General features: G+C 35.4%; 1 protein-coding gene across 2 annotated transcripts in view; it reads right to left on the reverse strand.

The window, feature by feature from the left end:
- The window catches only part of LOC118161492 (macrophage mannose receptor 1-like), a 62594-nt gene that overhangs the window by 16900 nt on the left and 32199 nt on the right, over positions 1 to 13495 (reverse strand). For both annotated transcript variants that reach the window (XM_035316920.1, XM_035316921.1), the window contains 12 exons: positions 12633 to 12781; positions 11358 to 11557; positions 10748 to 10872; positions 9490 to 9577; positions 8411 to 8555; positions 7010 to 7051; positions 6732 to 6895; positions 5513 to 5580; positions 4258 to 4358; positions 3604 to 3746; positions 2749 to 2863; positions 712 to 881 (listed from right to left, as the gene is read on the reverse strand). In XM_035316920.1, the coding sequence (XP_035172811.1) occupies positions 712 to 881; positions 2749 to 2863; positions 3604 to 3746; positions 4258 to 4358; positions 5513 to 5580; positions 6732 to 6895; positions 7010 to 7051; positions 8411 to 8555; positions 9490 to 9577; positions 10748 to 10872; positions 11358 to 11557; positions 12633 to 12781 (1510 nt within the window). The remainder of the gene's footprint in view (positions 1 to 711; positions 882 to 2748; positions 2864 to 3603; positions 3747 to 4257; positions 4359 to 5512; positions 5581 to 6731; positions 6896 to 7009; positions 7052 to 8410; positions 8556 to 9489; positions 9578 to 10747; positions 10873 to 11357; positions 11558 to 12632; positions 12782 to 13495) is intronic.

The following is a 13495-nucleotide window of genomic DNA, read 5'->3' on the forward strand; positions in this document are numbered from 1 at the left end:
CCCCCCCCCCCCTTTTTCTCTCCCCATAAAGCCTGAATGGCTAGCTTATTACAGAAACATGCCCTTCCTGCAAATGTGAATGACAAATTTTGCTTGCATGTACAGTAGGGAAGGTTTTCCTGTAAATGATTCTTGCAAGCTGCATGCCAACTTAGAAACCATCGAAGTTCAGGCACAACTATGGTCAAAGGACTAGGAGAATGTGCTCATTCAGTGTATTTTTGGGGCAATGTTACAAGGCAGGAATCCCACCATCTTTTTGTAAAAGTGTATTAGAAAAGGCAGGACAAACACAGGTGCTATGCAGCCTTCATGGACACAGAGAATTGAAATCTGAAAGTAATCTTTGTATGAGCACTCTATAGATCCCATCAACAGCTAATACAGCAACTTCCCAAGGGCTCAGAGCCCTTCACTCTATTTGGATTTGTGCATGACATGTGTAAGAAGGATTGCAATTAACTATTTTATCAGTGAAATATGTAGCACCATGTAAAACAGTTTAAAAATGCCAGGTTTTGGGTGGGGCAGGGGGGGAATGAAAAAAAAATAACAGTGAGGACAGCACTGTTATTAACTTCATTGGATATGTAAGTAATCATAGTAATCAAGAAACTAGGAAGTCAAGCAGTAACATGCCTCAAAGCTCAGCAAATGCCGACATGTAATCTAAAATCAAATTTCAGTGGACAGTCTGTGATTGTTATTTACCTGGCCATCATATGAGTATAAACCCATATGTCCTGATGGAAAACCTTTGGCCCAGTTCGTAAAGTAAACTCCTGTTCCATCTGTCCAGAGGAACCTCAGTTCATGATTTATATCATTTAATCCAATCCATGTATCGGAAACAAAATCTTTCATATGAAAGGTGAGGAAAGCTAGAGTTTTAAAAAAGAGAGAGAAAAAAAAATACTTTTAACAAAGGGTAATTGAACCCAGGTGTAAGGCATCTAAGAGCTTAAGTATTTTTCTGAAATACAGAACAATTTATTGTTGACGACACAAACGGGTAAGATGAAAAGGAGTTGACTTTTTAGTTTAATAAACAGGGAATCACATATAAAGCTGTTGCTTTGTGCTAAATACTTCAGCTAAGTATCTAACCTGGCACAGAGATGAATCCTGAAATCATGACAGGAATGCTTTTTAAAATGTCTCAAGGCTTTTTTTAAATCCCAGTCCTACAATTGGTTTAGAAATATAAAGCCACACAGATTCCATACATTTCTGATAATCCCACCAGTGCAGTTTTACCACTGTGGCATCATACAGACAACACAACTGAGCACCAGCCACTTGTGCATCTGCAGCTGTAACAGCAAATGTGTTTCCTCTTACAGTGGAATACCTGGGTAACAGCCTGCATTGCCATAACAGGGAGCAGAATGCACAAGATAGATGCTTTAAAATGAGTTTCAACAGAAAGATTTATCACAAGTGAATCAATTACCACAGCTTTGCACAGTCCTGGAAGGTGCTTGTGCATCTTAGTGTGGCTAGCTCAAAAACAAAGCAGGCTAGGTCAGCTGGCATTTATCAACCCACTAAACCACAGCATATCAAACACTGTGCTAAAATTAATGTATCACGGCTTTTGCCAATTCCTATTCAACATTAAGAGCTCGCTCTTCTTTACATTACTGTCTGCTCTATCAACCATTCACCTTGTCTTTTAAAATGAATGTAACTTACTTACCTTTCCAGGAATAGGGCCTACAGATTTATTTGCCAAATGTTAATATTGCTGGTCTGCCAGAAACTGTAACAGGAATTCAAGCCTTTATATCTTGTCAGTAGTAACAATAGTATTGTGCTAATAGCTTTATTGGTCATTTCTCTCTTATCTAGGATTCAAGCCCTGTGCATGAACCACCTGAGAAACCTTTTCTGCAGTTTACGTCAGATAAGGACTTTACAATGTTTGAAAAGTGAAAATCTGATTCTTCATGTCTTCACATGTGGAAAATGTAAGTAGTGCTAAAGTCATGTTAGCAGTCTAAATTTAAACTTGTTAATTCCTCAGACTTCAACAATGACTTGTTTTACAGTAGTTGATTTTTCAGCAAAATCTTTTAAGTTCACAAACAGTTTGTGGTGTGCAGCATCTGTTTCTCATCACTACAATATAAAGTAAAAACAGTATTGCTAAAAAGAGGGTGTTATTACCATCTATCAAAATTTTTCCCAATTTTTAATTTGTATGTGTGCCATGTTTATTGAAACATGGGGTAATTTCCCCCTGCTCACCTCCCCCAGTCACCGATGTGGCTCTTGCAATCATTAAAACCAGCTTCTCTAGTGAAAAGAAGAACATCTATGAAGAAGAACATCTATGTGGTGAGTTGTGGGTAGGTGTATTAGCAGTCAAACCTCTGCCCTAAACTGCCCGGAGACAGTAAATTCTTACCCAAAGGTTTTCTGCTTGAGTTAATATGGAAGCCATGCAGCGAGTTAATGCCACCTAGTGAAATTACATCACTTGGAACGGATCGTGCTGGGTCCAGCTGGCAGACAAAGCATTACTTTGGCTGCCAAGATAATATACACGCATATCTAAGCCAACATCAGAATTCTGTAGGTTCATGTGTAGATTTCACTGTAAATTTCTAAATATTGTGTATTTTGGAACCCAAATCAGATGTGTAAACATCATTCAAATGCTGCCCATATTTATACACATACAACGGGCATCCTGTAAAGAAGAAATGCCATTTCATCTAGTTGCTACAGAACTAATCACAGTACCTTGCACTTGTTCATTAGAAATAGTGGCCAGGTTTCCTCCTAAATTCATGCAAGCTGTTCGTGCAGCATGCCAAGTGACACGTTCTTCTTCTGTAGATCCAAATATTTTGTAACACTAAAACATGAACAAATTCTCTATATATTATCTTTACTCCAACATCTCTTACAGACTGAAAATCACTGCTTCAAGCAAAGCAGGATGGAGAAAAAGGCAGTAAAATAACGGATTTATCTAGAAAAAAAAAACACATTCAACTTAAAGCAAGCTTTTTGTGCTGGTCCATTTTCTACATAAAATTTAATGTTTCAAGAAAATGTTTTGCTAAACAAGACATAAAATAGATTTGATCTGAAATTGCTAAATAAAAATAAGCAAAACGAACTTTTATAGACAGTTAAATTAACATTGGTAAATTCTATATGACTGATATTAGTCTGCCTGTTTTTTATTGTTCCTTTTTATTTAACTCTACAAAACATATCATAGTGTTAAAGTCAAGAAAGATAAAATATATTCATTACTGAAAGTACATTATGATTTGGTTAAAATCAAAGTGTCAGTACTTCAAGAGCTCTCTCTAAATTCTTTAGGAAAAGCATATCAAAAGGTTTAAAGAGATGACTAGAGAATGACTCTCATAAACTACAATTAAATATGCTTATAAATCCCTTCTAATGAAGTGTTAAAAAGCAAAATAGTGGATGGGCAAACAAAGCAAAGCGCGTAGGCATCAACCAGCTCTCTAGAACGAATAATATTTTATTCTAATAAGAAACAGTATTATGAAATCATTCCTTTGCTTTCTATTTAATGTTCTGCCAAACATACAACATGCTCTTTATTTGTTATGGTACCTTGTTCTGAAAGGAAAGCCAAGTTGGATGACATCCTCTTGGAGTTGAAACTGTTGTTGGAGGAACTGTTGAGTTTATGGAACTGTTGTGCCTTTCACATATGTAGGGATTTGGATAACCACAGTTTATATCATTCCAAAATCCTGAATGTAAGATAAATGGGGAACTGTATGACACCATAGTCAGCATTGTTTAAATCAAAAACAATTTCATTCATTCTAAAAAAAAAGTTGAGAGACAAGATCAAATCCTCAGTCTCTCAGTTTATTTTCATTCTGTAACAGCATATAGGATAAATACACCACTTCATACACACTGTAATTACAGTGTTGTAAGCAGTGTAGAAATAGGTACTAGAGATATCAATTTTGTAGTGGTATATTAGGCCAATTTTAATAAAAAAATATAAAACAGTTGTATAGCAGTCATCACCACAGACATTAGAGCTTCCTCATGTTAGACTTCAGGTAAACACAGGAACACATGAGTACTAAGTCCTAGGATAGTATAATAGTATGGTCTTCTACTACAGCATTTTGTGAAAGAACAACAACCAAAAATATAGAAGAGAATGGGTACCTCTCATCTCTCAGAAGAAAAAGTTATGACACAAACACACAAACTGAAATTCAGGAACAATGACACAGAACTCACCTAAATTCTTATACATGACCACACAGTTTTCATCATTATTTGCAAAGTTAGGTTCATGTGGTGCCCATGCCAAATAATTCACTGGCGTGCCATCCATCCAGCTTAAGAAAAACAATTCAACAAAACACTTATTTAACATATAAGTAGGATTGCTTCCCTGTTAGAAAGTTATTCTGCAGTATGTTTAATACAGCTGTTCATAGTTTAAGGTGTTTGACCAATTTGCCTCCCTGTTAATTGCACTAAACTTACTCTGTGCAAAGACATAGAATATGTGTTGAAGCTGTGCTTCCTCTGGATTTATACAACACAATGACAATTTGAAGCTGATGGAATAATACCCAAAATCACCATTTAGGCCAACATGAAAGCCAGACAGCATTTCAGCATGAGGGAGCCCAGGTGCTCACCATTTCCCACCAAGTCATACATTCACTTTGCCTATTACAGAAATAAGAGATTTTAGTCATAACACTAGCCAAATGTTTGATCATTCCCCCATGCAGAGGAAAAATTGTGAGGTCACGACAAACCACCTACAAGGTAATTCCTGTGACAATTTTCCCTCCCCACAAGGTAAAATAAAAATACTGAAAAAGTTGTACATCAATATAGATTAAACCGTCAAGAAAAAATTATAGCCAGGTAATCAAATATTAATGTCTAGATATATTTCTATTGGACTGCAACTGACAGAGATGCCCAGAGAGCTCTTTATGTCTTCAGACACACATACCAGCTACTTCACTTAAGCACATATTCATCTTATGGTCACTATGAAAGGATTTGATCCTTTCTTAAAGAAAAAAATTCACTAGTATCAACAGGGAATTTTTATTTTTTTAAATTCCTTATATTGGCTATATTTTACTGGAGTATGGGCAATGCAGTCAATAGATTAGGGCAAAATTCAAATCAAGCTTTTTTCATTCTATAAAAAATATAGAATAACAGTATTATTAGTGGGGTGAGTGTGCCTAACAGCAGAAGAGGGATTCAAAACAAAGTGGGTTAAATATAATGATGCACTGTGGTATATTTAATACAGAATACATTTTACAACCTTCACAAGCAAAACCATCAAGCATAAAATACCAGTCCCAGGGAATTCAGAGCAAAAACATAAGAACATTCTCATTCACTTTGATAGGTCACAATTTCATACAAACATTTCATCTTTTTTTCTCTGCTCAGCAGATTTCTTCTTTGTTGATTTCAAAGCACAATGCAAGCTTGATGGTTCTCATTGACCTACCTTGTCTTTTGATCAACACTCAGTTGTAAACCAATGAAATATGAATCCTCTTTGCCGTTTTTCAAGATCTAGAATATAACGATTAAAATTGTATACACTTCCTCTTTTTATCACAGAAATCTTTTATTTTAATAATGAGTAATAAACTATCTATTAACAGGGGTTATGAGTTGCTATATTCTCTAGCTACAGTGCTAAAGTTAAAGTAGCTCACAGGTGACAGTCCTCAGACAACTTCACCATTGGCCAAAAAGCTTGGTTACTATATCATCATTTCTTATTTGAAAGTCGGTGAAATCATCAACTCTTGCACAGCCTCTGTGGAAGATGTCATATGACAAATACCTTGCAAGAAACAAACCCTCCTACAATTTGAATGTCAATTAATATAGGCTCTTGTGCCATCCCACTGACACTTTTCAGCCACATCAGGAAAATATTTAAGTAGTTCAAATACGACTTCTAAGCATATTAATTAATGATTTAAAGAAGTGGGTCTCAAGACAGCAAACAGGTAACTAGCCTCCAGTCACCTAGAAAACATCATTTTAAAAATCTTTGCCCATAATCCATGACTCAAGTTTTTCCCTCATAATTATAATCCATAGGAGGAGGCAAAGGGGCAAATTTGAGGACCAAAAAGAGGCTGCTAGGTAGGCTACATCTCAGATACACTGACACGTTCAAAAGCCAGTCTTCTGAGAGTTGCAAGTAAATTAATACCTGGTTTTGATTTGCTATTTAATACTTTGAGTTTTTCTGTTGACCTTTACTTTCAGTTAACTCACCTGCATTACAGAACTGTAGCTCAAGATTATAATACTTCTTGCTAAAATGAAGCCACAGATTAATTAAAATAAAGCATTAAGATTTACCTTAACACATAAGCAGTTGCAGGTAGATATAACGGACTATGGTTCTGTAATTCTCTGATAACATGGTTTAATTGCCATGCTGCATAATTTAAAAGTGGATAGTGATTTCTTTAATGGTTACTGTGCTTACATCTATAAAAAATTCTTGACCCTGTCTCAGATAGGAAACAATTTTTAAAAAGACTTGGATTTGTTCTTCATTTTCATCTGGCTTAATGTTATTGGAATTTCACTGACTTCACTTTCATAAGACTTGTAGGGAGAACAACAGGTTGAAAAGTCTTTTTGCCCACAATCATTTGTCCTGGATAATTTATTCCATAATATTAGTAATTTTTTCTTACATATCGCCAGAGGAACTTCCTTTCACTTTCGCTCTCGATGACAGCAAGGTCTCCAAAGTTCTTTTTGCAAAACTCACGACCTTTTTCCATAGGAACACTCTCTGTGCTGAAATAATAATGTTTGTCTTCATATATAATCCACCCATCCTCAGTAGTTGTGTACTCTGTAAGATAAATACTAAGCTAATTATATTGTTCCTGAGGTACAAATATTCTCATTAGTAAAATTTTTAAAATGCATTTAAACACACACAAAAAGTAAAAGCAGTAACACTTACTGGGTGCAGGAGATTCTGTTGGTTCAGGCTTTACACTTGCTCCTGCAGGAAAAAAATATTTATTAGGACTGTACACTTTCTGCTGTAAGAGGAAGTGTTTACCATGACTGATAGGCAAGTTTTTCCCTTGACATTGAATTTTAGTGTTAGCAATGGATTTAACACCAAAATCTAGAGGGAACTAAGTGGCCCACATCTTATTTTTGGCAAATTTTAAATACATATTCTTATTCCCTGAGGCTCTAAATATAAGCTATCCCTAATGCACAAGGTATTATAAACTACCTTGAAATTTGTTTGAATTATATTAGTAATTATACTTACATAATTATAATTATATAGTAATTATATTTGGTATTCACTGGATGCTGAAAGCCTCCTGTCCCAATGCATTAACACTATCAAGACTGCCCTGTATCTTCCCCTCCCTCCTTTCCCCAGGTCATGTATACAAGAATTCTGGCTTAAACCAGAGACAGCAGGTGATCTTCTTCAATGGTGCCATAGCTACTAGAGTGATGTTGTTGCCATCTTCTCTGAGAAGAAAGAGCTTCTTAAAAAATTCCATAGGAAAATTCCCACTGGAAAAAGATATGCTCCCAAGAAATGAAATGGATCTTTTTAACAAGAAGATCTCATGCTACAGAATTCCCCTATTTGTTTTGGTTATGGCATGATAGAGATAGCATCATGGAGGTCATCAGCATCTCAGGAAAACAATTTCTAAAACAGGACATCTCTCACTTTACAGGTTTACCCATTTATTTTGTGGTAAGAACAGTCTTATAGATATTGGCACTTAATAAAATATTCTCTGTCCAATAAATCCTTTTACCAACATAAAGCAGATCTGTCCATAACCCAATGAGGCATATTTATTTTGCACCCTGCCCTCCCAATATATGAATGTGGTAAAAAGTTTAACTAAGGATTTTCCAAAATACTCAAAGGTAGTTAGATGTGCTGTTTGTGGAGTTCAGAATTTCCCTATAAATTTTGTCTTGTTTTCAGAAAATTAAAAGAATGCAAAATTAGATTTTGAGGGCACTTTGCAAGAATCCAACAAATGAATATAAAACCTGGCCAAAGTAAAATAAAATATCCCCAAATCAGGCTGCATCTTGCAATTATAGATTTAATTAGCTGACCAACGCCAAGTACCTAAGCCAAGTAAAGGAGGGAGTTTTCACATATAAAAATTCAAGTATGTGAACTGATTTGTGAACCATTTTCTTCTAACTCTTCTAACAGGTAATTCTTATGCCACTTTCATATTTCACCTTCCACAGGAAACCATTTTGATAAACACGTTTTGAAAATTTTTGTTTCTCAAAGTTAAGAAAAAAAATCAACCAAGAATCTTTTCTTATTATAATAATATGCAGAAGGAAGCATTAATACCTTTTCTTATCTGGCAAATCCATCCATATAGATAATCACAGTGCCTGTCATTCCAAAGCATGCTGGAATCACCACTGATCTCTGCACAAAGTTCAATTCCTTGATAATTATTGGGTTCTCCAAAGCCCCAGTTTTCATACCTCACCTATGACGGAAAAGGTTTTGTGATTCTGTTGTACAGCAGAGTAATAAGAGAGAGAGGAAAGATACAGCACCTAAAATCTGTTCCTACTGTCAGTCTAAAAACCTGAGACAGGAGGAATCCAAAACTTCCCCCTGCAAATGCTGACTTTTCAAATTTGTTTTCAGATTGTAACTGGACCACCGCTTAGATAATTTGTTTCTTTCCATACTTGGAAGAATATTGACATCTTTTTTAGGTATAAATTCTGTAAAATTCATCTGACAACAATGATGATACATGCTACATGGCATTATTAAAATAATTATAAATCCTATACGACTAAAATAGTAGGACATTGCTGAGACACAACAAAAATGTTGGAATTTTACTCACAAAAATACTGCTATTCTAATTCTAATTTTCCTGCATGGATTCCAAATTTAGTTTTCTCTCCAGTAAACTTCCATCAATATGTTTTGACCAACCTTGAATGAAATGCAACCGCATCTCTAGAACCACTTTTGTTTCTACAGTTTTCTACACTGGCATAAGAAATTGCCTTCAGCTCCATTGAATGTAAGTAATTTCAGATCAAGAGCTAATTAGCAAAGAAGAGAAATATTAATGATGAACTATTTTACTCAATATATATATATTGATAATAAACTATATTTACTCAATATATTCGATTATATATATGTATCCTTTTTTCATCTACATGATTTTAACTTTCTCAATAATTTAATGCACATTTTATTATTAAAAAAAAAAAATCAGTATTTTTAGCCAAAAAAAAACAAGTCATTAAATTTATGTTCATAAGCTTTCCTAAAGAGAGCATGACACAGCAGAGGATTATGATTAAACATAAAATTACACACAGACATCTACACCACACACAGTTGAGAAACACAGGGAATGCAAAATAACAGCTGTGAATAATTAAACCACTCACTGGAGATCCATCACTCCAAACAAAGCCATCATCAGGATTCAAATAATATAAACCCATCCAGAAACGCTGGTGATAATAACCATTGTTCCTAAACAAAAATTAAAAATATCCAATTTATAAGAAGTTTAAACATAAAAACAAAGCCAATAAGGGCATTACAGTATTTTTTAAATCTATCATTCACAACAGCTGATAAACTTCTGCAAAAATCCTTAAAGCTGTTAGAAACAATAACAAGGGAGGACAACAACTAAAATACAACTATTTCTAGCTCTTAGCACTATACCTTAACTCAGACGATTTGGAACACTGGCCAAGACTTCATTCAGAAAGTGTGCAGCCAATCCAACTGCTGAAAATCTGATAAGGTTGTTTAATACTTTTCTCTAATGGTCCAATATCTACTGTTTCTCATTTTCTCTTTAAAGGCACTTAAAATTTCCAAGCTGAAAAATACTTGCTGCAGTTGAACTGCATTAAAAACAAATAGCATCTTAAACGAATCCTTGTCTGCAAGCAGACACAGTTTACAGATTTATCAGAATTTAGTGAGTCAATATATGGTAACACAGCATCTGAGACTTCTTCCTTTCCAGAAGTACATAGCTAGGATTCTAGTACGGTTGTAGTATTTTACAAGGCTGCCATGTTTCAGTCATGCTTTCTAGAGAGACAGATATGTATGTGCTCATTGAGCCCAGCCTCTTCAGGTCATATCACAAGTGTTATCTTTTTAACAGTACTTAAACACATTCAGAAATCTTTCACCTATTTTTTACAATTCAGGGACCTATAAACTTTATTTACATCCCGTCTATGTAAAAAAAAAAAAACTAATCTGAAGTTGCCTCTGCTTCCTGATTCGTTCATAAAATAATGAAACAAAACATTGATCAGATTTATATCATGACTGTTTCCCTATTTGTACATTTGCTTATGCTAAACCAACTAGCATCTGAGGTAATTTTATAATATCCACAAATCCACAGGCAATAATTTTATATCTGATCATAAACGTTGTCTCAGCAAGGTATCCTGCCAATCTCACAATAGCATTAGCTTCTGGGGTGACTGCCACTAGTCATACTACAACTGCTATTTCATCAGCTCTGCTTTCTTGCTGTGCGTTTGATACAGGTGCTGATAATAAATCAAGACTAACTTATACTGAAGTAATAATACAGACCTAAAATGAAATATTTCAGAAAGATCAAAAGGGTAGTTGAAGCGGATGGATGACCACGCTACAGATACTCACGCAATAGAACGCCATATCACGTACTGTTCTTCTTTACCATTAATGGAGGCCAGATCTCCTCCTATAGCTCGACAAAACTGTTGCGATTCAAGCCATGTTTTCTTTTGCTCTCCTTTTGAAAAAGGCTAAAGAGAGCATATTTTGCAATCAGACATAGTAGACCATACAGATCACAAGAAAAAGAAACACCGGCAACACAAAAGCAATTCATTTACAATTAACTTGTTCTGTGGGGATTACAGAAACTTGGAATATAATGTTAATGAGCATTCATCTGTGTGAAAACCAGGTTTCACATGAGTGTCTTTGAGGCAAGTTAGCAGACTGCATTGCTGACAGCAGTATCTGCTCCAAGACAACAGACAGAAGAAAGGTATTTACAATCTTAACAGAACAGGGATGGAAAATTAAGCTCAGAAGATCAGACCTCAAGATCAGACTTTAGAGGAGTAAACAAAGCCATAATCATTTCAATAAAAGGGAACAAGACCTCCACATATAATCCATAAATATGCTTATGAAACAGCAAGTCTTCCGTAAAACAATTTTTATTGCATATAAACACAGCAAATAGAAATTACCTTAACGCAGAACCAAGCAAAATACTTACTTTGAAACAGAAGCTGATACGATTGTTTGAGTCCCAGCCTTCTGGACACCTGGGAACAGGGGTAGTTGTAGGAACAGGTGGTGGCGTCACTCCCTCTGCCCACACTTTACATAAGAATTTTGCCTTTTCTTCACATTTTATTACATCCCATAATCCACCTGCAATTCCAGTTCTCATGGCAACACAGCCTGGCTTTCTTCCTGGTTGTAAACAGGAATGCATAAAAGCAGCATTTCAGATGTCACTGTAAACTTCGAAAAACTCCATATTCTATGATGATGGAAATTAAGTCTTTGTACAGAGTCAAAAATGTTTCAAATTCATGAAAACAACAAATGGCAAAAAATAAAAATCTGTTGTTCACCCATATGTGAGATATGGAATTGTGGCTCACATCAGATCACATCAGCCTCCAAGAAACATCATAACCTGCAATTCTACTAATTCTCTCCTAAAACTGAAGATATGTTTAGAGCTATTTTCCCAAATTTGTCTCATTTGACAATGATTTTCAAAAATGAGCTGGCTGTGTGCAGACCTACTGTTGGCTTCACAGTCTATGTAGCCTTAGCACTCCACCTGACACATTTAAATCAGCATTTAAGGCACTGCAATTAATGAGGATCAGAGGATCTCCTGAAAGCCAAATACAACACACCAGAATCTTGAATGCTAGAGACCATCCTCTTTCTAATGTGACTGTGTCAGAGACAAAAAGGCTTCCCATCCCCACTGTTTAATTAGAGCAGGAAAAAAAAAAAAAAAAAAAGCAAGGTTTTCAACTTAGTAAATAAAGAAAGCACAACTCATCTAGAAAAGATATTAACTAAAAAAGACTAAACTTCCTCTTGTCCTTTCCCACAATCCCATTTTCTCTAAGACCAGAGACTTTATGTATGCTGTGATCTCACACACCTCAAAGCATGCAGTGAGCAAGTGTAGTATGAGATACGCTGCACAGGCAGGGCTTGCAAGCAAGGCAAAGCATGTCAGGAGAGACTGATCTTCTAGAGCAGTACATGCAGAATGGAAGTAAATCAGAAACTTGACCTCAGTTTAAAGTTTTTTTCTGAGCTCATGTTAAAAACTCACTCGAGCACCAAGCAGGAAGTTAGCAACAGCATTGCATGCTTGAGAGAGCAGCCAGATATATTTGAGAGCAATCACTCTGTATACCATCAGGCAGGGGCTATGGATTGGAAAAAAAAAAAAAAAAAAAAAAAAAAGTGGCGAGTGATGCATTGCACTCATTAAAGAGCATAGAGTCATAGCTACCAGGCATTTCAGAATTCCAGTGTGTAAATAAGACAGATTCGCCATTAGCCCACTTGAAAGTTCCCTTTTCTTCTACATCCGAAAGTCCAATCCAAAAGTATCTTTCTGTTCTCAGCCCAACCAGGCTAGTCAGATAGGCTTGTTCGTATCTGTTCAAAAGAACACAACCGTTAAATTAATACCACTAAAATATTTTTAAAAGCTGTTAATAGTTCCTTATTTTCTCAGAATTACCTTTGTACCTTCTTGAAAGAAGGTTTTAGATGGATCTACTTGAACAAACCAAATAAAACATTCATTATATTTATTCTGTAAGCTTGAATACCAGAATATTCTGTCTTCTCTTCTGATGTCCAATAAAGAAAGTGATATAAGGGTGGACTGATTGGAGAGGATATGGGAAAGAAGAAACTTTGTAGGACTTAACAGGAATATCACTGTATTTCTGAGTTTCTGGTACCATTGAATTTAATGAATTCTTGCTACAGACAAATCCAAAACCAGAAAAGAAGTCTCAGCACTACTACGGAAATGCAATAAACTAAAGGCCAGAGTAGTATGATATTAAACTATTAAACTAAGGAAAACCTCAAATTAGATCCAATGATCACACCTGAAAAGTTATGTTGGGAAACAAACCTATGAAGAGGCAAAATCTGCCATAGTTTATTACAGCATTTAAACAAACAGCTTTTGCAAAATCAGAGCAAATTAAAAAAAGGCTTCACCATAACAACGTATAGCCTAAAGGCCACATTATTGTTAAACCATTTTTATCAGAGGTGCGGTGCTACCTACATTTAGAGAGTTACCATCCATATCAGATTTTTCAGGCTAAAACAGGTCTATTTAAATTACAATGA

The sequence above is a fragment of the Oxyura jamaicensis genome, chromosome 2 (assembly GCF_011077185.1).
Source record: "Oxyura jamaicensis isolate SHBP4307 breed ruddy duck chromosome 2, BPBGC_Ojam_1.0, whole genome shotgun sequence".
Taxonomy (NCBI): Eukaryota; Metazoa; Chordata; class Aves; order Anseriformes; family Anatidae; genus Oxyura; species Oxyura jamaicensis.